General features: G+C 45.2%; 2 protein-coding genes across 3 annotated transcripts; one reads left to right on the top strand and one right to left on the bottom strand.

The window, feature by feature from the left end:
- Positions 1-1,905: 1,905 nt before the first annotated feature.
- Positions 1,906-12,475, top strand: LOC104129850 (signal peptide peptidase-like 3). The gene is made up of 8 exons (XM_009642824.2): positions 1,906-1,996; positions 2,180-2,286; positions 3,254-3,417; positions 4,693-4,892; positions 5,955-6,064; positions 6,754-7,284; positions 8,205-10,713; positions 10,801-12,475. The coding sequence occupies exons 1-6, from the start codon at positions 1,906-1,908 to the stop codon at positions 6,823-6,825; spliced, it is 744 nt and encodes a 247-aa protein (XP_009641119.2). The 3' UTR covers positions 6,826-7,284; positions 8,205-10,713; positions 10,801-12,475.
- A 557-nt stretch (positions 12,476-13,032) lies between these two features.
- Positions 13,033-20,766, bottom strand: ACADS (acyl-CoA dehydrogenase short chain). Of its 2 annotated transcripts, XM_035898309.1 has the most exons (9): positions 20,544-20,765; positions 18,458-18,607; positions 18,148-18,259; positions 17,583-17,734; positions 17,136-17,306; positions 15,737-15,874; positions 15,371-15,466; positions 14,973-15,029; positions 13,033-14,383 (listed from the first exon to the last, which is right to left on the bottom strand). In XM_035898309.1, exons 1-9 carry the CDS (start codon positions 20,634-20,636, stop codon positions 14,231-14,233), a joined length of 1,122 nt encoding a protein of 373 aa, XP_035754202.1. In that variant the 5' UTR covers positions 20,637-20,765; the 3' UTR covers positions 13,033-14,230. The 2 variants fall into 2 exon arrangements, with proteins under 2 accessions (XP_035754202.1, XP_035754203.1); XM_035898310.1 differs by lacking the exons at positions 13,033-14,383; positions 14,973-15,029 and having other exon boundaries at positions 15,377-15,591; positions 20,544-20,766.
- Positions 20,767-20,847: the final 81 nt, after the last annotated feature.

A 20,847-nucleotide genomic window follows, 5' to 3' on the forward strand; every position in this document is an offset into this window, starting at 1 on the left:
TTTGGAGTATATTTCAATGCCTTACGTAGTTTGTCAGTGCCATCCATCAGCTTGGCTATGGATGACTTTGTTTCTCAGATGATTTCTGGACTTTTTCATTGGAGCAGGAGCCGGCTTCCATTTAGAGAGAAGCTTCTTTGTGGCTTCGCTGCACTTCGGCCTGTATTACTCGTATTTGCTCTCGGGCATTCTTGCTTCCCTTCTGTTTTTTAAATTTACCAATATTTCTTAAAGCAGTTGCAAAACTGCGTAGTTATTAGCACGTGTATTTCACTGTCACCTGAAGGACTTTTTTCCATCTCCTTTTCTAGCTGGTATTTGCTCAGTTTGATGGAAGTGTCTTGTGTGTGCGCCTGCGTTTCATTTCAGTGACAGAGAAATAGAGTGTGAACCGTAGATAAAACTTCAGGCTGGTTAAAATATTTCCACTTCTAGTTAATTATAACCTGGAAATCCTCTCCTAAATATAGGCTTGCTTGAGCTATTATTAACATTGGCTTTAGAGAAACCTCTTTGATTTAAGACAGACTGTTCCCTTGTATTTGCTCTTCTGCCAGAGGAAGTCTGTAACTGAAGGCTAATATTGAATTACTGAATGCAGTTCTTTTTCTCACTGCTTTGCTGTGACAAATTCTTTAAACCTCAATAATTTGCTTACATTTTATAGCTACTTACAGCTTTGCAGCATGATTTAGGATATATTTTTATCTGAGTAATCCCATTACTTTGTTAAAACTGGCAGCCATGACACAATTCTCAAAAGATAAGGTGGGTTTGCTGGGATGCAGCCCCTGGGCGCCGCACACCGCCACGCTGGCAGGCCTTTGGTGGCACTTTTTTCCCTTGAATCTCTATGGAAATGTTACCTTAGCGTTTTGATGGAGGAACTCCACGTCTGGCAGGTGAAATGCAAGCATAAGGTAGTTTTACAGTCGCATAATTATAGCGTGAGAATCCAATGGTTTACTTGTAAATTTTGGCTTAGTTGAGTTGTCGCGCTTGTGGGCATATACGTAAAGAATCAATTTTCCCTGCAGTTTCGGTTGGTCAAAACAGGATTAGAACTTTTTACAAATTCTGCGCCATATTAGACAAACAGATTTGGGTTACAAATGTCTGCATACTTAAGTGTAATCTGGTCCCAACAGGGCTCCATTATTATTGTAAATATACTGATATCATAGATGAAAGTTGATTTACTTCTAAAATTTTTTTATTTTTTAATTTTAAGTATCTCTTAGGGATTTGCTTGTAAGCAGTTGAAATATATTTGATTTTCAGTTGAGTACCTTTGGTAGCTAAGGCTAGGCTTAAAGAAGCAGGAAATCACACAAATATGAAGACTGGGATTTTATTTTTTTTTAGTGTAGCATCTTGGTTTCGTACCCTGACAAAATTCCCCTTGGAATGGAACTAACGCCTGAGCTGCGGCATGTTGTTCAGCTTGTTGATCTGGCTGGAAACTCGCCCTTGGGAGAGGGGTTGGGAAAAGACTTGCCCGTATTTTTTTCCCCCTTGGTAGGTAGGCTTTCACTCAGAATTTTGTTATTGGGAAATCCCTGTCTATCTGAATGATAATATTTCATAGTTAGTGTTTGGGCAGTCTTACACAATCTTGCCCGAGCAGAAAAATGGTTTGAGCAGGCTTTTGTCATGTTCTAACATGTCATGTAACCATGCTATTTCTGAATTAAGAGTCAAGGATTTTATTTATTTTATGCATTTACTAGAAAACCTCTTAATAGTGTAAAAGTAGAGGTTTATGTTTGGGGCACAAAGAGTTCCAAGTTGTTTTGTTGCTTCCGTTTTTAATGGGGTAGTCAGTGTCTCATAGGGGAGATAAGAGTCTCTAGGACACAAGACATGAAAATATTTCTTTGTGGTGGGTAGCGGAGGTTGAGTGGAATGGGCAGTTGGGCCCGCAGAGGGATTTCTGCTTCCCTGGGAGCACGTGCACAGTTGGCTACTGAATGTGTTTTGACTTCTCTGACCTCTGGTAAGAAGAATTTCACTATCTGGAAACAGCAGACAGTCATCTAGTGCATGCAGTGCTGCACAGGTGCAAAGAGAGGCTTCTTTGGGGGTGTTTTTTGTGGGGGAGGTGTTGGCTTGGGGTTGGTTTGGGGTTTTTTTTGTTTTGCTATTTTTAATGAACTAATTATGTGCTTGCATTTTGTAGCTCTGGCTATGGGCCTGTGTGTTGCAATGATAGCCTTTGTTCGGCTGCCGAGCCTGAAGGTTTCCTGCTTGCTACTCTCTGGGTTACTAATTTATGATGTCTTTTGGGTAAGTGTTTTGTTTGGTTTTGCTAAAACTGTTTTTATCCTTTGGCTTTATAATTGGCCTTGGGCCATTTTTACATGAACTCTACTAGTATGAAGTTGATGAAATCTGGCAAAGCCAGAAGGTCAGCTTCATTGCTCCGTTCTGAGACGTTAAAAGTCTGCAGCAGGATACAGAATGATTTCCTCACTAATTAGTTGACAAAAGCAGAAACATGATTAGAATATTTCAACTCTGGCATATTATTTTAAAAAAGAAATTGGACCTCAGATTTTGAAAGCCTGGTTGAAGATCAGACCAAGCATTTCCAAGTAAAGACAAATCCTTATCCACGCTTGCACTGTGCGCACGTGCCAACTTCCGATGAGCAGTGAAATCTGCAAAACGGGAATGCAAACTGATTTATAGCCAGGAAGGTTGGCATAAAACCTTACCGCGCTTTTACAAGAAACCTGACAGAATATATTTTGTAATACTGAAAGGATTTTATTTTACCTTCACACAACACCAAGCGCTGATCCAGGGCAGCGCTTGCTGACAGCTCTGGCAGCCAGTCAGTTCCCCAGTGTGATGAGCTGTGGCGTAAGAGCCTGTCTGAAACAAGCGTTGCATCATGGCACTTGCCTCTTCTCTGCTTTCAAGCTTTCTCATATTTTTGGAATCCTATTACCTGCCTTTGTAGTCCTGGGCTACCTACTTGTAGTCTGGACAGATCCTTTGCCAAAGGATCTCAAGATACTGATCAATATCTTGATATCAGAAAGTATATTCCAGTTATTCTTGAGGATTAATAGTGTAAAAAACTTCATGTGAATTTTTGAAATACATTTTGTCTTTTATTGTCATATATACAATGTATATATGTGGGAAATTTGGACAAGATCCTTTCTTTTCTTGAATAAGCAAAGCAAAAATACATGTTGCTATATAATTGCAGTTTGTAATTTCTGATTATTTCCTTGCTCCATAGGTCTTTTTTTCTGCCTACATCTTTAACAGCAATGTTATGGTGAAAGTGGCCACACAACCAGCTGATAACCCCCTGGACGTTTTATCCCGGAAACTTCACCTGGGACCAAATGTGGGTAGAGATGTTCCCCGTCTGTCGCTGCCTGGTAAACTTGTATTTCCAAGGTAAAATCAGCAGCTCTTCTACTGTATTATATAAGAAAAAATTTCCCTCCCTCCTGTACTTTTTAGTAGCACTAATTCTATTGGAAAATACCAGCTTAGTTCCCTGTTTAGTCATTCCCTCTTTGTGATAAAAAGGTACGTCATGAGTAGTGAGGATTGGACATTTTGCATTTGCTGACATTTGCATGCAGAAACGATCCTCATTAGGTTAAAAGGCGGCCTGTGCAGAACAGGATGTGCTTTTCGACATACGTGTGAGTTCTACAGTTTAATGACTGCTGTTGTAGGATTTATGGCCTACTGCTTAAAGGCAAAAGACCTGAGGTTTATTATAACATCAGAATAGTCTTGATTACTGCGTAATTGCAAATGATTGGGAAGGGAGTTAGAAATTGTTCTAAGCAAGGACAGCTTACTGGGTACGTGCTGTGTTGGAGGGAGATTATTCCACATCTCTCTACTGCAGGGGTTCTGCAACGTCTCAGGTTTTGAACCAGCTATGCCTGGGCCTGCTTGGGCAGTCCGCTGCTGCGCGCCAGCAGTTATGCAGTAGGACAGGGTGGCACATTTGCTCTGTTCTTGTTTCTTTAGATGTTGGGATGCTGAAATTACAGAGATTAGGAGTTGATTGTCTGCCATGATAAAGACAAAATTGTTCATTTTGTCAACTTTGCGATAACTTGATTTGGCTTCATTTTCATGAAAAAGATCTTGGCTTTAAGATAATGGGCAATTTTATTTCTTAATCTACTCAGCAATTTGCTCTTTTCTGGGAGTCTGGTGAGACTATAATTTGCCACGTGCTTTGTCTGAATGATGCCAAAGACCTGAGAAGTCCATAAGGTGATGTATCACCTGCTATTAGAGGTGATCTATGTACACGGGAATGAAGTGCAGTGTCTGTCAGTGTTAATCAAACGGTTTGATGAAGTGGTCAGCTGGTACCTCCCATCAGCGCTTAGAAGAGAGAAGACTGAAGTACTGAGCTGAGGGACCTGTTTCATTGAGTCAGTTAAGAGCAAAAGCAGCTTAAACACGACTGGTAGAAACAAACTGGTTTGGAACAACATGTCTGTATGTTTAAAACTGAGCTGAGGTGGTGGTGAAATCACCGAGGAAAAAAAATATTCAGAAGCCAGCTTTTAGCTTCTACTACATAAAAGTTTGCCAGTAGAAAGAAGGGATGTGCAAAACAAAGCTCAGAACCGAAGTGGAGGAGGCTAGAGCTTGTCCCCTTTTGTCTTGGGCACGAACCCAATTCCAGCTGCTCTCCAGTTCCACAGGCAGCCACTTCTCCATGCTGGGGATCGGAGACATTGTGATGCCAGGTCTTCTGCTCTGCTTTGTTCTGCGTTACGACAACTACAAAAAGCAAGCCAACAGCGATTCCTGTGGTGCCCCAGGACCAGGGAACATCTCTGGACGTATGCAGAAGGTCTCTTACTTTCACTGCACACTTATTGGATATTTTGTAGGTGAGTAATTAGTTTAATGTGGACAGCTGCTTAGTGAGCAGAAGTGGGATTATTGTAGTAGGTTTAAAAGATGATGAAAGCAAGCATAAAGAGGCTTTGAGAGAACACTTGGTTATGTTCCTTTTTAATCCTCCTCTCTTTGGGTTTCATTGGCGTGGTCTAGGGAGAAAAAGCTTTCTGCAGTTTTCTATTTATGATTTTTTTGTTGTTGTATTTTATTTAGAGGATGAAAGAGATTATCAGTGTATTATTGTTAGCAACTTTTTAGGCTTTGCTTTACTAGCATAGAAGGTGTCGTAGCTCATACCTGGGTTATGGGAAACATGGGAGCTTCCAGATGCCTTATGCTGCGTAAGAGTACACCTAGGTAATTAATCTAGGCAATTCTGGCATTTCTGTATTCTCCTGTTAATGCTTATGATCCTGCGACATCTTAGTACATACAGAACATCGTAAGTAGTCACAACTGGAATGCTGTTTTTGATTTGATGTAGTCATCCCTCTCCTCCCTAACATAAAATAGATTTTTTCCCTACGGTCAGGACATGTGTGTGCATATCCTGACCTGCAGCTCTTCTGAGGATGAAAAGGAACAATCATACCAATAGCCTTCCTCCTCCCCCCTCATCTTTCCCACTACGTCCCCTTACGGCAAGAATCCAGGAAAATCATTCCTGGCGTGTACAATCCTTCCTCTCAGCCCCCCGTTCCTCAGGCCGGGGCCTCAGTCTCAAGAGGTGCCAGCACTGGAGTAGCACTTCAGTGGGGTACATTCAGCTGCCTCCCCTTCGCCTTTTGTTGTGTTTTGTCTGAGGTACTCTTAGCTTTGTCTTTGAGATTCAAAACCGGAGCAAGTGGCTCAACACAGCCTAATATTAAAATAGAGTATTTTTTCACGGTTTTGTTTGTTTTACATCTGTTCAGGGAAAGTGAAGCACAGATAAGTAACTTTTCCACAGCCCGTCCTTTAAAATGGTGGGGAAGGGAGCCACGTGGGGATGAAATGATTAGAACATCCATACGCAACCTAAAGGCGTTTACAGTCACTTCTTTCTTTTACAGGTCTATTAACTGCAACAGTAGCTTCTCGTATTCACCGGGCAGCCCAGCCTGCCCTGCTCTATTTGGTACCTTTTACTTTATTGCCGCTCCTCACCATGGCCTATTTAAAGGTAAGACAGGATTACGTATTTGCAGCAGGAAGCCCTGGGGTCAGCTGGCAGCGGGTTCCATGCTCTTGCGCTGGGCGCCAGTTCTCATGCGGATGACGCGCGTCCGTAACAGCCCTGGCCCAGAACAAAGGTACCGCTGCTGTCGGGGTGAATCTTCATTTTGGAGGACTGAGTAACTGAGAGATGAGTTCCTGAAATATGTACGTGAAGTACCAGTAATTACAAACTAACCAAATGCTGAAGAATTAAATACTGGTTTAATTAAATAAGTGAATTTGTCCTCGCCCAGCTGGTCATGAATGAATGTGTGCACAAAGGTCGAACGGAGATTGGAGAGGCAGATCCTTGTTTACCTCTTTCCAGTCACCTGCTCTGAAATTTTAAAATGCAGGGCTGTTGTTGAAAACACACATCGAGCGCTCTGCAGAGCAGAGTGTAAGAAAGGGCAGAATTTTCCACCTGCATAAATACTTCCTTCCCCATCAGGAACCCCTTTTAGGTCGATCTGCTGCAAACAAAGACGTTCTGGCCTGACGGGGCCAGGACTGTCGTACTGTAATTTGCAGAACAGGTGAAGGATAGATTTGCTTTAAGACATGCTTGCAATTATATGTGCATTTTAAAATCTGAATTCTAAGTGGACTTCAGAGTTTCTGAGGGCATGGTCCTTCTGCTGTTTTCCTGCCTAGGGCGATCTACGTCGCATGTGGTCTGAGCCTTTCCACTCCAAGTCCAGCAGCTCCCGTTTCCTGGAGGTATGATGGAACAGACAGGAAGTGACCTGAACTTCTGCCTTGGTCCTTTTCACTTTAACTTGTGGCTTTGTTGTCTCCTAAAGCTGGACTGGCTGGTACTTGGGAAGGTACCAATTACGGGACTTGTATGAAGGGACTTTGTATTAGAAGGAGGAAAAGGAAAAAAAACTAAGACCCTGGAGCTCCGTGTGACTCCGTATCTCCCTGCAGATGTGGAATTGGGGACCCTTTGTGCAACTGCAGCCACTTTCCTCTTTTCCTCGCTCGGATGGATTAGTACCAGGCTATTACCTGTGTGAGAGAGGAAGAGACAGACTTGAAACTGAAAACGACTTGAGGTCGTTCAAAAACTTGTGAACACTAAAAGAAAAAACCGTTAAGCAAACTGAAGCTTCAGAGAACCCTCGTGGACATTGGGACCAGTTTCCTGCTGGACTTCGGTTTTGAAAAGAACTGAGACAGAAGGTCTTCTGTCACAATACTAGGGGTTTTTTTTTTTTTGATTTATTAAATATTTCCTGTGGTGTGAGGTTACTTATTAAATCCACAGACATTGAGTGACTTCTTGCAGTATACATATAAAAATTTGTTGTAACAAGTTACATTTCCACCCAGATGTCATGTTGCAGTGAAAAAGGGCACGATTTTTATACATATATATATACACACATATAGATATATATATGAATAAATAAAAAGGAAAACCTGCTAAGATCATGCTATGTAGCAGACAGGGGCTTGCTGTAATTTTTAGCATGTAGAGAAGTTTACGATGGCTTTCTTGTATATGGATCTACAATGAGCTGCTGTCCCCCCCCTACAACTGAACCTGCAGTTGAAAAACAAGTGTAGTATTTGTACTGACTGTACTCCTGGACTTTAGGGGATATTCGATTTTGATCAATGTAGCAAACTAGGGAAGAAAAAAGTTCAAACCCAACCTTGGTCGTTTGGGGGGGGGGATGGGGGGGGGGGGGGTGTTTTTTTTTTTTTTTTTTTTTTTTCTTTTTTCTTTTTTTTTTCCCCCCCAACAGCTCCCTTGCAGGTTTTTAGTAGTTCCTTCTTGACCCAGTGCATGTATTATAGCAGCAATTGTCTTTGTGCTTTCTGATCATAGTAATGTATCACTTGTAAATACATTTTTTCTATTTTCTATTTTTTTGTATTTTTTGCATTTTGTTTCATTAGTGTGCTGTATTTTTTCCATGCCCCTGCCCCTTAAAGAAGAAAAAAAAAAAAAAAAAAAAAAAGGAAAAAAGAAAAAGAAAACTGTCCTTTACTGTTGTGACTGGTTGGCGTTTGTGTGTTGACTGCTTTGCACCTGTAGCCTGTTGAAATGTGGATTTTATCTTTTTTTTTTTTTTTTTTTTTTTTTTTTAAACCAGCAGTTCCAGTTCTGTTATTTTATTGACTGAAAGGCTTCCCTGAGGTAATGAGAACTTTTGTCCTTTACAATACTCTACCAAATTGGGCTTGGGGAACTCTCCTGGTCGTAGCTCTTGGTAGCTGGATGGATGCTGGTAACTGTTAGCTGACTGGACGGGAAACAGGAATGTTTAAGGATGAACCTGACTGAACAGTAACATCACTCTGGGGCACGGTGTCATTACAGAGGTAAGGAAGCTTCAGTGAAACACCTGATCCGTTCTGCTCTGTCAGATGTTACAAGAAGAGCATATTTGGAGCAGAAGAAAATTTTGTCTGGCCACGTGTTTGTACGGTCATTAATTAACCCCTTCCTCTGTTCTCAGGCAGGTCTGCCGCTGCTCGCAGGCAGGGGGGCTGATGAGGCCGATGGCCTCCGAGCTGGCTGCAGCGGATCTCTGAGACAGGTACAACATCTGAAGAAACAGTGAGAAGCAGCGCAGCCCTTCACAGGGGCAGGGGGCTCCAAGATTAGCAAGTGTGAGCGGGTGGGTGTGGCAAGGGGGATGGTGTGACTTTATTTTCATTAATCTTATCTTAGTTGAAAGCATTTCCTCTATCGTGTCTGCAACACTCACTGTCAGGGAACTGTCACGTCTTAATGAAGCAAATGGGTTATAATTAAAAATTTGCTTTTATGGTTCATAGCAGGTGTTAGGTCCCAGACTTTCAGTCAGCTTGGGATAAGGGAAAGGCATCAGTTTTCAGCTACACACCTCAAGGTGAATAAAATATTGATATTCAGGATATTCAGAGAGAGAAAAAAAGACACTTCTGGGTTGGTTTTTTTTTGCCCAGAGGTTCCGAGCAGTGGAATAACATTTTTAGATCCAGTTTGCTACTGCTTTATCTTCCCAGCCATTCCACCTGATAGCAATGCACATCTCAGGTGCTTTCAGCTTCTCGGCAGTTCCCTCCTGCCTTTGGAATTAAAATAAAAGGCCTTTCTTTATTTTGCAGTGGCATTTCTTTATTCCCCACCAGGAAAACGTGCCTATGAATGATCTTCTACACTTAAAATGGGTTCTGGAAAAAGTTCTAGGAGTGCTAATTGACAAATGCTTAATGAGAATTAATTCAGCTTTCCAGAAAAATCTTGGCCTGCCTTTTTAAGCTGTATTGCCCTCCTGCACGCTCTGCGACCTTCTGACTTGAACTGAGGGAAGAGACTGAGCTGTAACTGCAACGCTTTGTTGCTGAACCCACAGGTAGTGCCTGCTGCACTGAGCCGACTGCCCCACTTCCCCAGTGGGAGCTTGCACCTGCCAGGTGAGCAAAATGGGACTGAAAACTGTTTGCCCCTTCAGCATGGAACAAGAAAAGGAGTTTGGTGCTTTGCAGAGGTTAACTGAAGCGTAACTGTTCTAAATACAAAGCTATTCCACTTGCAGAGGGAAAAACATCCTCCTAGGCTTTCCGAGTAAGTGAAAGCTGTAAAGCTTTGTCCCACGGCCGCCCTGTCTACAACCACCTCAGCATTCGGGGGGATTAGAACCAGATTCTTACCTCGCTACTCAGCTGCTGGGCCCTCTCTGTGCAGATGCACCTTTTGTCCTTGTTTCTTCAGTCTGGCCGACTACGCATCTTCTCAGCTCAAGGTGAAGTTGCACAAGCTCCTTTGGGTTTCCAGAGGCCATCGAGGGCCTAGGGTTCCCTGTCCCTGGGGTGCAGCACAGTTGTTCATGCCGCCTTGGTTTAGCGTTTTGTTGAACTCCTTAATAAACTACTTGGCACACAGCCCTGCAGTGGGATCACTGAGCCCCTTCTTCTGAAAAGGTGTCAGAAAAAAAAATTTCAGTAGTTGTTTGACTAATATAAGCCTTCTTATAGGAAGGTAAAAGGATACTGGCAAAAAAGTGATAACCAGAGCCTGTTTATAGCAAAGTACAAACCTGTTAATGGTTCTGGAGTCGGTTTTGTGCTCTGTCTTTGTGAATAGTCAGCTTAGAAATTCTACTGTTTGTATTTTGAAATTTCCCTAAGGTCACACTTAATCTTGCAAACATTATGAGTTCAGAAGTGACCCGGGGGTTGTCTAGCCCGTTGTGTCGCACTCAGAAGGCTTTTGCTGAGATGAACATTTCCTGTCTTGAGCATGGAAGCACGGTGTGTTCTGTGAGGGAAGGGGAAGACGTCACGGAGGCGATGAGGAAATACACGCTGTCGGTTTGGTGGCTGCCCCAGCTCAGCACTGACCTCCTTAGAGGGGGAAGTGGAGGGAAGGCTCTCAAGTATTTTTCTTTTTATACAATTAGTGAGCGAGCAGAATTTGAAACTAATTTTTAGCTAAACAGTAGTAAACTGCGTTTTTCATTCAAGCAACACCACTGTCACATTTTCTTATCTCTGTTTCATTTCTTCTTCCCATTATAGGTACTTTGCTCTTTCACTTCAGGATGTCTTTCAAATTTGGCATGTTTCACGCTTTCCAAGACCCCCAGCCTTACCTGAATGTGTGGCTGTTGCCAGGTCTGTGTGTATAATGAGGGCTCTCGACTTCTGCAAACCAAAATTTTAATTTAAAATTGAAATAATTTGTCCTGTTTTTTCTTATAGATAAAGCTGTCAGGGAAGACTACTAGAGAGGACTATTCTGGTGGGAAAGCAATGCTACAGCCATTTCAGCCGAGTCCTGTGGAAAATTTTATACACTGCTTAAACTTGGAAGGCTGAGATGGAGCTTCTGGTTTTTTTTCAAAATTGTGTGAAATTGAGAGGTGAGCCCTGTCCCGCTGTGCTCCAAGGAAGGCAGATGCTTCAGAAGGGGATCCAGACTCCAGGCAGCTCTTCATTCCTGGTGGGGGACGGGCCAAGAAGGATGTGGGTCAATGTCTGTGCTTCTCCCCAGGAAGAGTTAAATATTTCTCACCTGTGTGCATTTAATTGTGACAGCCCAGAACAGCTCGTCTCTTCCTTTAGTCTGTTGGGAGCTCACATGAAGAGACTGTGAGCTTTATATACAATATAAAACATATCAAATATAAGGTGAGGGGAAGTAACTCCTTGTTATTTTAACTGTGTTTCCTAAGAAATGATTCAAGTTAGGGCTCCCCCTGCTTCATTCCCAGTCTGTTCTGTAACCAGTTTCACATATGCTTAAGAGCGTTGTGGGGCTAAAACCCACAATGCCCTTGGAAAGGTGTAGCTGTGGCTTATCTCCTTTCCCCACCTCTTTCTAATTTATGTATGACCTGGTTTTCCCAGCTCGGCGCCCCAACTGTGCAATGTTGGCTGAGTTTGTAAACTGATAAAAACATTTGGCTTCACCTGTAAATAGACCCTTTTCTCCAAGGAAAGCCTGGCCCTGCCCACACCTAGCCAGGTTACGCTGTCTGGGGGTGGCTCTCGGGAAGAGCTCCCTCTGTAATGCTGCAAAACATGTTTGTGTTCTGCGCTTTCAGCAGTTCTGTAACAGCCCTGAGGAGCAGACGCACGTGCGGTACAGCCACAAGTCTCTCGGCCAGCAGCAGCAAGGAGTAAGCTCTTGGTATCTTGCTCCGGGAAAAGCCAGTTCTTTGCTCTCGGAGCTCTGGGGCAGGCTTTGTGCATAACCGTGCTGTTTACCCAAGCACTGCTGCAGACAGTGTGTGTGGCAGGTTACCAGTCCCTCTCCGGACCTGTGGCAGCAAGGAAGGTATTGGCAAGCTTTTGTTTAAGAGACTTTGCACCCTTAAAGTGTGTTTTTAAGTAATAGCAAAAGGGAATTCTGATAGAGTATCTTAAGCTGCTGCTAGGCTCAGGAACCTGACTGGATGCTGTAGCTACACCAGTGATGGGTTTTATTTATTTTTTTTTTGTACCAGCTCCACCCTTTCAGTAAGTTGATGATGTGCAGTGTAATTTGATACAGGTTATGGCAGAGGTGCAGCACTCAGCAAGTTAGCATCAAGTACGCAGTTGTGAGCCAGGTCAGCTGTTGTACTGATGTCAGAGCAAGCAAGAAGCTCGTTAATGAGGCACGCGGTGCGTGATCCAGGCGCTCCCAGAAGCAGACTCTGATCACAGGCACAGCATCTCGTTTGTTGGTTCTTAAGGTGTGTTCTCTGTCAGCCGAGGTGTTCATCGCTGTTCCCCCCCTTAGGTCAGCCATGGTGCGTGTTCAGGGGCAATTTCACTCTGCTCTGGAGAAGGGAAGCTGCAGTCATTTAGTGTTGGTAAGTGAAGGAGGCGGGATGTTGAAGAGGAGCAGGCTGAAAGCACCGATGGTACAGTAAAGCAGAGCTAAGAGAAGCAGCGAATGCTCTGGGTCACTGGGGATTCAGCTGGACTTGGGCACAAGAGGTCAGCAAAGGCTCTGCCTTCCCAAAGGTCTCACTTGCGGAGTTCCTGTTCCAGCTGAGTGGCTGCAAGAAGTGTAAGGTAGTAATCACAGTCATAGATATCAGCCTTCAGCAATCATCAAAGAGGTGACACGGGCTGAAATCAAGCTAGAGAAGTGTCTCTCCCTCCTAGAAGCTCTCCATAATTTACAACACATTCACAGTCATCAGGATGGTTTCCCAGGAGAAGTACTCCTCCTGAATTCACTGCCTGGCTCTGTTTCTGTTAATCCTCAGGTTTGTGAGAGCAGCAAGGAGAAATTCAAGACTTCAAGACTGTGCCCTCTAGCGACCTGCAAAGGGATTATTGATATTGCTGGGACATCTGCACCTCAAAGCGGTGCCTAACTGCTGTGTGCAGGCCCTGGTGGTTCATGCTCCTGTCTCTTGTGACTGAAGAAAATACACTAAATGAATTCACATGTGCATTAAAAAAAAAAAAAAGAGTGGGGACTTGTGGTCCTTTAAAATCAGGTTTTATTTGTCTTCTCTGCTTTCTTATGCGTAATAGAATCCTCCTGGTTCTCTCCACACAAACCTAGATAAATGGCACCACAGGAAAATAACCATTTACTTGTTGTTTGGACAAGGGGGCGGCCCAGACAGGCTGCAGTCTTAATCCTCTGCATCTTTTCCAGATTTAGAGCTTTTCTTTTTTCTGTTGAATCTCCTAGAAGTTAATTTCTTGCCAAAGGTAACTGATTGAGGAGATGTGCTACTGGTAAGGTTTTTCTATGTCATCTCTGCATTTCCTTGTTGTTGCCCAACATGTAGAGATTAAAGACTGTTTCTGCCACTTCAGGCACTTTCCTGTTGGGTAGTTGTTGGTATCGTAAAAGCAGCTCTGGGAGCAGAGGGGGTTTTTTTGTTGTGTGTTGGTTGTTTGTTTTTTTTTAATCGGTCTCGGGCATTGCAGCTTTTCTCTCCTCTGCTTTTACACCCACACCTGCTGGGCTCTGCTGGGCAAGATCAAGGGGTTTTTTCTGACCTTTGTTTTTACATCGTCACAGACAGCAACCACAGGCTGTGCCAGGAGCCCTTTGTGTGTAGGTAGTACCTGAGTCCTCCCATCTGGCTCCTCTCCTGCCGACAGTGGGGAGAAGTGCACTGCTGCAAGGATTACCTCAGCACAGCCTGCATCCAGTTAGGAGCTCATGCATAGCCACGTCCCACACCTGAAATTCATCAAAGTCTGATCAGAAGAGGCAATGTAACCCCCAGCCTGGAACAGGACGCAGGGGTTGCCTCTCTCAGTGCCTCTAACTTTGGCACTGGTTATCGAGTACCACATAGTGACAAATCCTTGCACAGGCAGTGGCCGGGAAGCGCACAAGGAGAGCTGCTGACCTCACTAAACAGCAAAGTCATTTTACCACTACCAAACCAAAACAAGGCTCCAGGTTTAGGAAAAGGACCTACGCTCCCCTCCAAGGACAGGTTGCCTCCTCCGTCCTGCACTCACAGCCATCGCTTGCAAAGCTAGGTATGGCCTTCTGTCCACCATACTTTGTCCAAAGAAGAATCAGCACATTTTTAACAAGAGGGTCAGTTACTCATTGGTGAGGAAAACTTCCATCATTAGCCATGTTCAAGAGGGCCATGGCTTGATCCCTGTTGTGCGCCATTACAAGGCACTTTGGGGCAGTGTCTTTCTCTACTTGGCTTCTTCAGCTACGGTAGGCCTTGAGCAGTTGACCTGCTATCACCAGTCTTTGGATCTCACTGGTCCCCTCATAGATCTCGGTGATACGAGCATCGCGGTAATGGCGTTCTGCTGGCATCTCTGTCACGTAGCCCATCCCCCCCAAGATCTGGATGGCCTGAAACAAAGGTAGGTTAGAAAGGACGCAGGGTCAAGGAACTCATTTTCTACAGAACACAGCCACCTTCAAAAGGAGCTAAGCCTGCTGCAAGCATAATAGGGGAGGGCGGGGATGACACCCTCACCCAGGGACAACTGCAGCCCATTAGCAATCAATCGGAGGACTAAACAGGATTTGAGCCAGCAATATACCGATGACCCAGAGAATGAACAGCTTCAGAGGTAGTGTTAGTGACCCACGTTCAGCTAAGACACACTTGTTAATGATGGGGAAATAAATGCGGACACCAGAGGTCCTGCTCCATTTGCTCACTATGTTGTGAAGTTACTACTAGTCCTGACTGCAGCAGCAGGCACAAGATGACTTTAATAATACAGGTGCCACAAGCCAGCATAAATCCCAGCACACACACACCCCCCCACACCCTATGGCTGTGCTAACCAGCTTCAACCAGAGGGGTTGGTTTGTTGGGGTTTTCTTTAAAAAAAATACAGTAAATGCCATGCTGCCTTCCCCAAGTACTTGTGCAACAACGCAGTCTCCCTTTAGCATGCTGTACATCAGAGATGCCAAGTGAAGTAATTACCTGATGAGCAATGGCTGTTGCAGCTTCTGATGCAGCCAGCTTGGCCATCGCTGCTTCCTTTGGGGAAGGAAAACATCACTGAGGGTGCAGCTATCACAAAAAGGAACACCTCACTTGCATGAGGAGCTGGAAAACTCACAGACCAGCTGTGCAGAGACAGGACTGATCATTGGTGCCAGCTGACAGTGGCCACCCCTCTCCCCCTGGCTAAAGCCAGGCCTCGGCTCAGCAGGCTGCCTGAGGTTAGGCAGCAGAGTCCAATACCTGCCAGTGGGTTAAACACTGACAGTGCTGGCTGGGCAGGAGCTGAACGCAGCTGTGCTGTACATAGCGTGGTTTCTTGCCTTGAGCCTGTGCCCAGCACTGTCGCTGCTAGACAAACACAAGGTTAGAAATACCTTTGTGAAGGGCTTCCCATTGTCTTTCAGCATAGCAGCTCTCCAGGTCAGCAAGCGCGCACCCTCCAAGGCCACAGCCATATCTGCTAGCTTAAACTGCAACGACAGACACTGCCTTTGTTCCAGACAGCAGCCTATGCCTGCTCAAGAACGTAGCGCAGAAGTCTCCCACCGCTGAGGCCAGTATTGCTAGAAAAGGAGTGCCTCCTCCCAACCATCGGCTTGAGCGGTGTTTGAAAACATAAATTATTACCTTGTTTATCCCAGTACACAGTGCAAAGTGTGCCTGAAGCCACGCCCGAGAGCACACGAACCTTCCACCCGCACCAGCCAAGTCTGCAACTGCCCCGTCTGCCCAGCTCGTACCTGCACTGCCTGTAGCTTTGTGATGGGTGACCCAAAGGCCATTCTCTTTTCAGCATAATCCACAGCACAGTCCAGAGCTGCCTGCGCTATTCCAAGAGCCTGTGAGGCGATACCAATCCTTCCTGCATCCAGCGTTTGCTGCAAAAGACACAAAATATGTGTGTTATGTCACGTCGTGCTTGATCAAAAATAGGACACTCACATTTCTGCTCTTGCTGGGAAGCTGCTGTAGCCTTAGTATCCTCTGGTCAGACTGCCTTGATTCAGAATATTCCTCGTTATGCAGGAATAGAGCTATAAAATGTCCTGGCACTGCAGAGAGAAGACGGAGTACAAGAAGGAAAGCAGAAAGGAGAGGTATTGCTTCTTGTTAGCTGGGTTAAAAAAAGGGGGGGGGTGCAAAAAAAAGGCAAACAGCACAACAAGGAGCATCTCTGGAAGGGGCTGAAAAGAACCCTTCAGCTGGACCCCTGGCTCACTGCGCAGCTCATTTCACTATAACTGCAAAAAAAAAAAAAAGGGAAATCTGGGCAGTTTTCCTCTCTGCCCTCATCATTAGTACAGACACACCTAAGCAAGCATTTTTCAAAATGACTAGTGAATTGAGTCAATAACCCAATTTACCTGAAACACCTGCCCATTAGGCTTTAACTCCTTCCCTGCCTCACTATGCACTCGAAGAATTTACAGCACAGTGAGAAAAGGCTTCGTTTTCTCAGCCCTGGGCTGAGTGTCATAAAAAAAGTCATTGGTGACTGATGCACTCTTTTAGTTGTGGACATAATGGAAGGGGCTGGTCTCCAGGGAGCACAGCCTTTTTGAAAAAGTCAGGCCAACAAATGGTGGTTTGCCCCTGCAGAGAGAGCAGTGAAGGCTTCCAAGGGGAGTGCATCACTGCAGGGAACCTGCCGTTCCTGGCTCTTCCTCAGAAGTCACACAGGTGCCATTAACATCCACCTTTAGATGCTATCCAGCAGTTGTCCTGTGCCTCCAGGACTGCTTTCCTCTGCCAAAGTATTTAGGGAAAAATGACGTGTTTTCTCTTTATCTATGGGTAGAGAGTGGCGGAATAGAGGGTTGGGAGAGGAGAAAAATTAAAATACACCAACCCTGCTCACACAGTGCCTCAGCAGTATCAGCATTCCTTCATCTGAGAACCACCACATTGAGTCTATAATAAAAGTGCTATCAAGGATCTATGGCAAATTAATGATTCATCAAGCCCTATGAATGATTTCTCCCACGTTGGCAAGAGGGGTCAACTGCTTAATGTTAAACAGAACAGCTTACACCAACGGTTCTCACCAAAGTGCTCCTAAGTCTGTAAACAGTTTTGAAAAGGTAAGCTTGGGAACTACAGCTTTACACAACCACAGCTGCATCCCGATCCATCTCTTACCATGGCAATTTTGAAGCCCATTCCCAGCTGCCCCAGTAGGTTGGCCTTGGGTATCCGACAGTCCTCAAATATCAGGTTGGCAGTGGAAGAGGCTCGGATTCCCAGCTTGTCTTCTTTCTTCCCCAGTGACAGCCCAGCAGTTGGCATGGGAACCAGGAACGCACTAATGCCCTGCAACAAGACCCATCCTCTTAGGAATGGTGCCAACTTCCCGCTTACCTGGGTGTGAAGAGGCTTCCTCCAAACATTTTTCACAGGAGCCACATGTCCAGGTAAGCGGGAGAAGGGAGGAGAGAGCTGACACAGAACAAAGCCAGCACACATCAGCCCCTCCTCTGCTCAATGCCTGCACCACTCTAAATACAGACGCCCCAGAGCCTTTTCAAAGTGCTTCTGCACAGCTCCTTTACTCCCAGCCCTTTTTCCTCACTATCCCACTGAACGCACCTTGTGCTTCAGGGATTTATCTGTAGTAGCAAACACCACAGTGGCCGAGGCGTCCCAGGCATTGGTGATCCAGGCCTTGGTGCCATTCAGAACCCACTCGTCACCATCCAGGCGTGCCACCGTGGATGCCGCACCAGCGTCACTGCCATTTCCTGAGCAAGGCACCAGCAAACAAAACTCAGGCAATCATTGGCAGCCTGGGCCACAAACCCACTCCTGCCCGCACCCCCACCCCGCCCCATCAGCTCATGGCACCCCTTGTAACTGTCATAGTGACGGCACCATCCCTGCCACAGGACCCAAACAGGACGGGGAAAGGCCCACGTGTCTAAGATGCGTCCATCTCCAGAGCTCTGCTCTCAGAGAGGGGATGAAAATTTTCAGTGTGGACTACAAGGATGGTCGTTAATACCTTGGGCACTGACACTTCATTTACACAGAATTGCTATAAACCACTTTTCTACAAACTGCTACAATTTCACAGACCTAAAGCCCATCCGAAACCTGACTAAGGAAATAAGCTACCCTACGTTCTTTACAACAGGAATGGTAACAGTCACATCACCTGGTTCACTAAGGGCAAAACATCCGATTTTCTCTCCGCTGGTGAAGGGAGCAATCCACTTGTGCTTCTGTTCTTCAGAGCCAAACTTGAGTATTGGCCCTAAATACAGAGACTTTTGGAATTGAGAGTTGAGTTAGTGCCTCTTGAAGGTACAAGCCATCCAGTCACTCCCTAATGTCTAAGTGCTGTCCAACACACCAGAACCCACCATGGGAACAGATCCCATTTCTCCCATACACTCCTCTCCAATAACCCCCCCAATGCCACTCAGTTCCACACCTGTCCCTCACACACAACCCGAGACACTTACATTATTCACGCTGACAATTACACCTGTGGACGCACAGCCCCTGCTGATCTCCTCCACGGCAATGGAATAGGCCAGGTAGTCGAGGCCTGCTCCTTTGTACTCCTCCGGCACATCCATAGCCAGCAGCCCTAAGCCACCCATCTTCTTCACCTGCACATAGGGAATGGAGAAGTAAGATCCTCTGCACCACCGGTATCGCAGCAAATACATGCAGACACACAGAGGGAAAGACAGGTCATAGCAGGACTACACATGGAGGAAAAGATGCGCACAACTCCTGGTGAAATGGGAATCTGACAGGACAAACTGTTAAGTGTCCCCAGGTCTTGATGACTTCCACAAGAGCTGTACGCAGTCACTGCTGCCTAAGACTAGGCTCTTGATCATTTAAAGAGTACCAGGAAGGAGGGAGCCTTTTGAAGGTGAAATAGGGAGATACAACCCCACCAGCATTTCCTCAGCCTCCCACCAAAGCTTTTCCCCTTGCATGTCTCCTGTCACAAGGAAGCTCCCAATGGGAAATCCAGCTGATAAAAAACATTAGAACTTTTCCTTTGAGTCTGCTGACCTTCAGCCTAGGACTGCGCAAAGAGAATTTTACAGAATGAATAACCCACAGAACAATTTGCAATAAGGTGATTTTTTTAATTCCCATTAAAGCCAGGTCTTGCTTCCCAGAGAATTTAATTGTTGGTTACGTTCCAAATTATTCCACCCCAAGTTCCTCAGCTGGACCCCTGGCTTCTTAACCATAAGCTCTTCAGAGCACAGACTGTCTCACTCTAGATCTCTTGTTAATGTCTAGCAACATACAAGAGAAAAAACAACCTCTCCTCTGTTTTTATATCTAAGATGTCAAGCTTTTGGTCTTGCAGAAATAACCATATTACCAGCCTCTGCTTACTTTAATAGGACCCAGGAGGAACTTTTAGACAAGTGTTTTCCCTCATGTATGGGCACTCAAAACACTAGTCCTTCACATCAAATCCAGAGGATGAACAAAAGACAACTAGTTCTATGTATGTTGCTTTATCTTAATAAACACTGTTTGCATTTTCAATTTTCCCCAACACATTCAAGTGAAAAGATTCAAAACCAAATGTAAAATTCTCAGGTAAGAACAGGAAAGCAGAGAGGAAAGTGTTTTCATCCTTAGAGTACGACTTTCCTGGCTATCATCTTCCTTACTCCTTAATAGAAAGAGGGGCGTATGACAAAACTTGCATGCCTCTGTGCTTGCTCGGAGCCTTTTGGCTAATGTAACAGTATGTATTTTTCTAGAGCTTAGAATTTCATTGCAATGAAGTAGGTGAGTTAGTCTGCTCAACACGGCACAGAACGTACTGCTGGGTCTGTACTGCTTTATACCAGAGAAGCCACGGGTTTGACTGGAATCTCAATTTCCTTACAGCCCTAGAGGATGACCGACATGCATCTCCTATCTCCTGATCACTTCTTTTCATCATCTGAAATGCACTCAGGTCATCTACGCTTCCTCACTATAAACCATTTTTATGGCTATGTGCAGTCTATGAAAGGATTTTATTGATTTTATAAGTCAGTTGCATTACAGCCCACAGGGAAGTCAGTAAGAGAACTGAAAATTCAATGGTACTAAAGCCAGATACAGAGAAACACAAGTCAAGGTAAAGACCTCAAAACATCCTCTGGGCAGTACAACCTCCACACTCAAAGAACTCTCCCACAAGTTGATCTAAACTTCAATTTCCTGCTAAGCCAAAGCTTAACATACATTGTGCTTCAGGCCCAGGTGGTCCTGCCACAGCAGCAGAGGGAAGTCAGGAGATCAGGGCACCTAGATTTCCTTCTTTGTTTTGCCATCAGGCTACCATGCTTTGCATGAGCATTTGTCCTGTACCTTTGAAAGCAATGCATTTTCCCTCCCTGGAAGAAACTGAGGTTTAAGTAATCGAGCTTGCACTTAAAGCAAGGTTTATGGTTTAGAGTTGGACTTGATGATCTTAAGGGTCTTTTCCAATCTGAATGGTTCTATGGTTCTAAGTCAGGCTCTGAACGAGCCAGTCTGCCTCTCTCCTGCCCACCTCCCGGCGGGAGCAGCACGCACCTGCTCGGCCGGGAAGCGGTGCTCCTTATCCAGCTGAGCTGCCAGGGGCATCAACTCCTTTTCTGCAAAGTCCCGGCACGTCTGACGCAGCATCTGGTAGGTTTCTGGCAGCTCTGCTGACTGGTACACAGTGTGCAGTCGGCGGAGGCACCCGAAGGCCAGTGCTGAAAGGCAAGAAAGGAATTAAGCGCCGTTGTTTCCCTTCACAGGAGGTCCCGGCCCAGGCGGGACTCACGCACGGCGGCTGGGGGCCTCCCCCGAGGGACACCGGGGGGGATCTGGGACGGTAGCCGGGGCACAGCGG

This window comes from Egretta garzetta, unplaced genomic scaffold (assembly GCF_000687185.1).
Source record: "Egretta garzetta isolate BGI_Z169 unplaced genomic scaffold, ASM68718v1 scaffold7, whole genome shotgun sequence".
Classification (NCBI taxonomy): domain Eukaryota; kingdom Metazoa; phylum Chordata; class Aves; order Pelecaniformes; family Ardeidae; genus Egretta; species Egretta garzetta.

Coding starts and splice junctions, on each gene's coding strand:
- LOC104129850 (XM_009642824.2), top strand. CDS start 1,906: ATGGGCAGTTGGGCCCGCAGAGGGATTTCTGCTTCCCTGGGAGCACGT. Junction 1,997..2,179: donor TTTGACTTCTCTGACCTCTG/GTAAGAAGAATT, acceptor TGCATTTTGTAG/CTCTGGCTATGGGCCTGTGT. Junction 4,893..5,954: donor ACTTATTGGATATTTTGTAG/GTGAGTAATTAG, acceptor TTTCTTTTACAG/GTCTATTAACTGCAACAGTA.
- ACADS (XM_035898309.1), bottom strand. CDS start 20,636: ATGCTGCGTCAGACGTGCCGGGACTTTGCAGAAAAGGAGTTGATGCCC. Junction 15,875..17,135: donor TGGGCTTCAAAATTGCCATG/GTAAGAGATGGA, acceptor TGTCTTTTGCAG/CAAACGCTGGATGCAGGAAG. Junction 14,384..14,972: donor CAACAGCCATTGCTCATCAG/GTAATTACTTCA, acceptor CCTTTGTTTCAG/GCCATCCAGATCTTGGGGGG.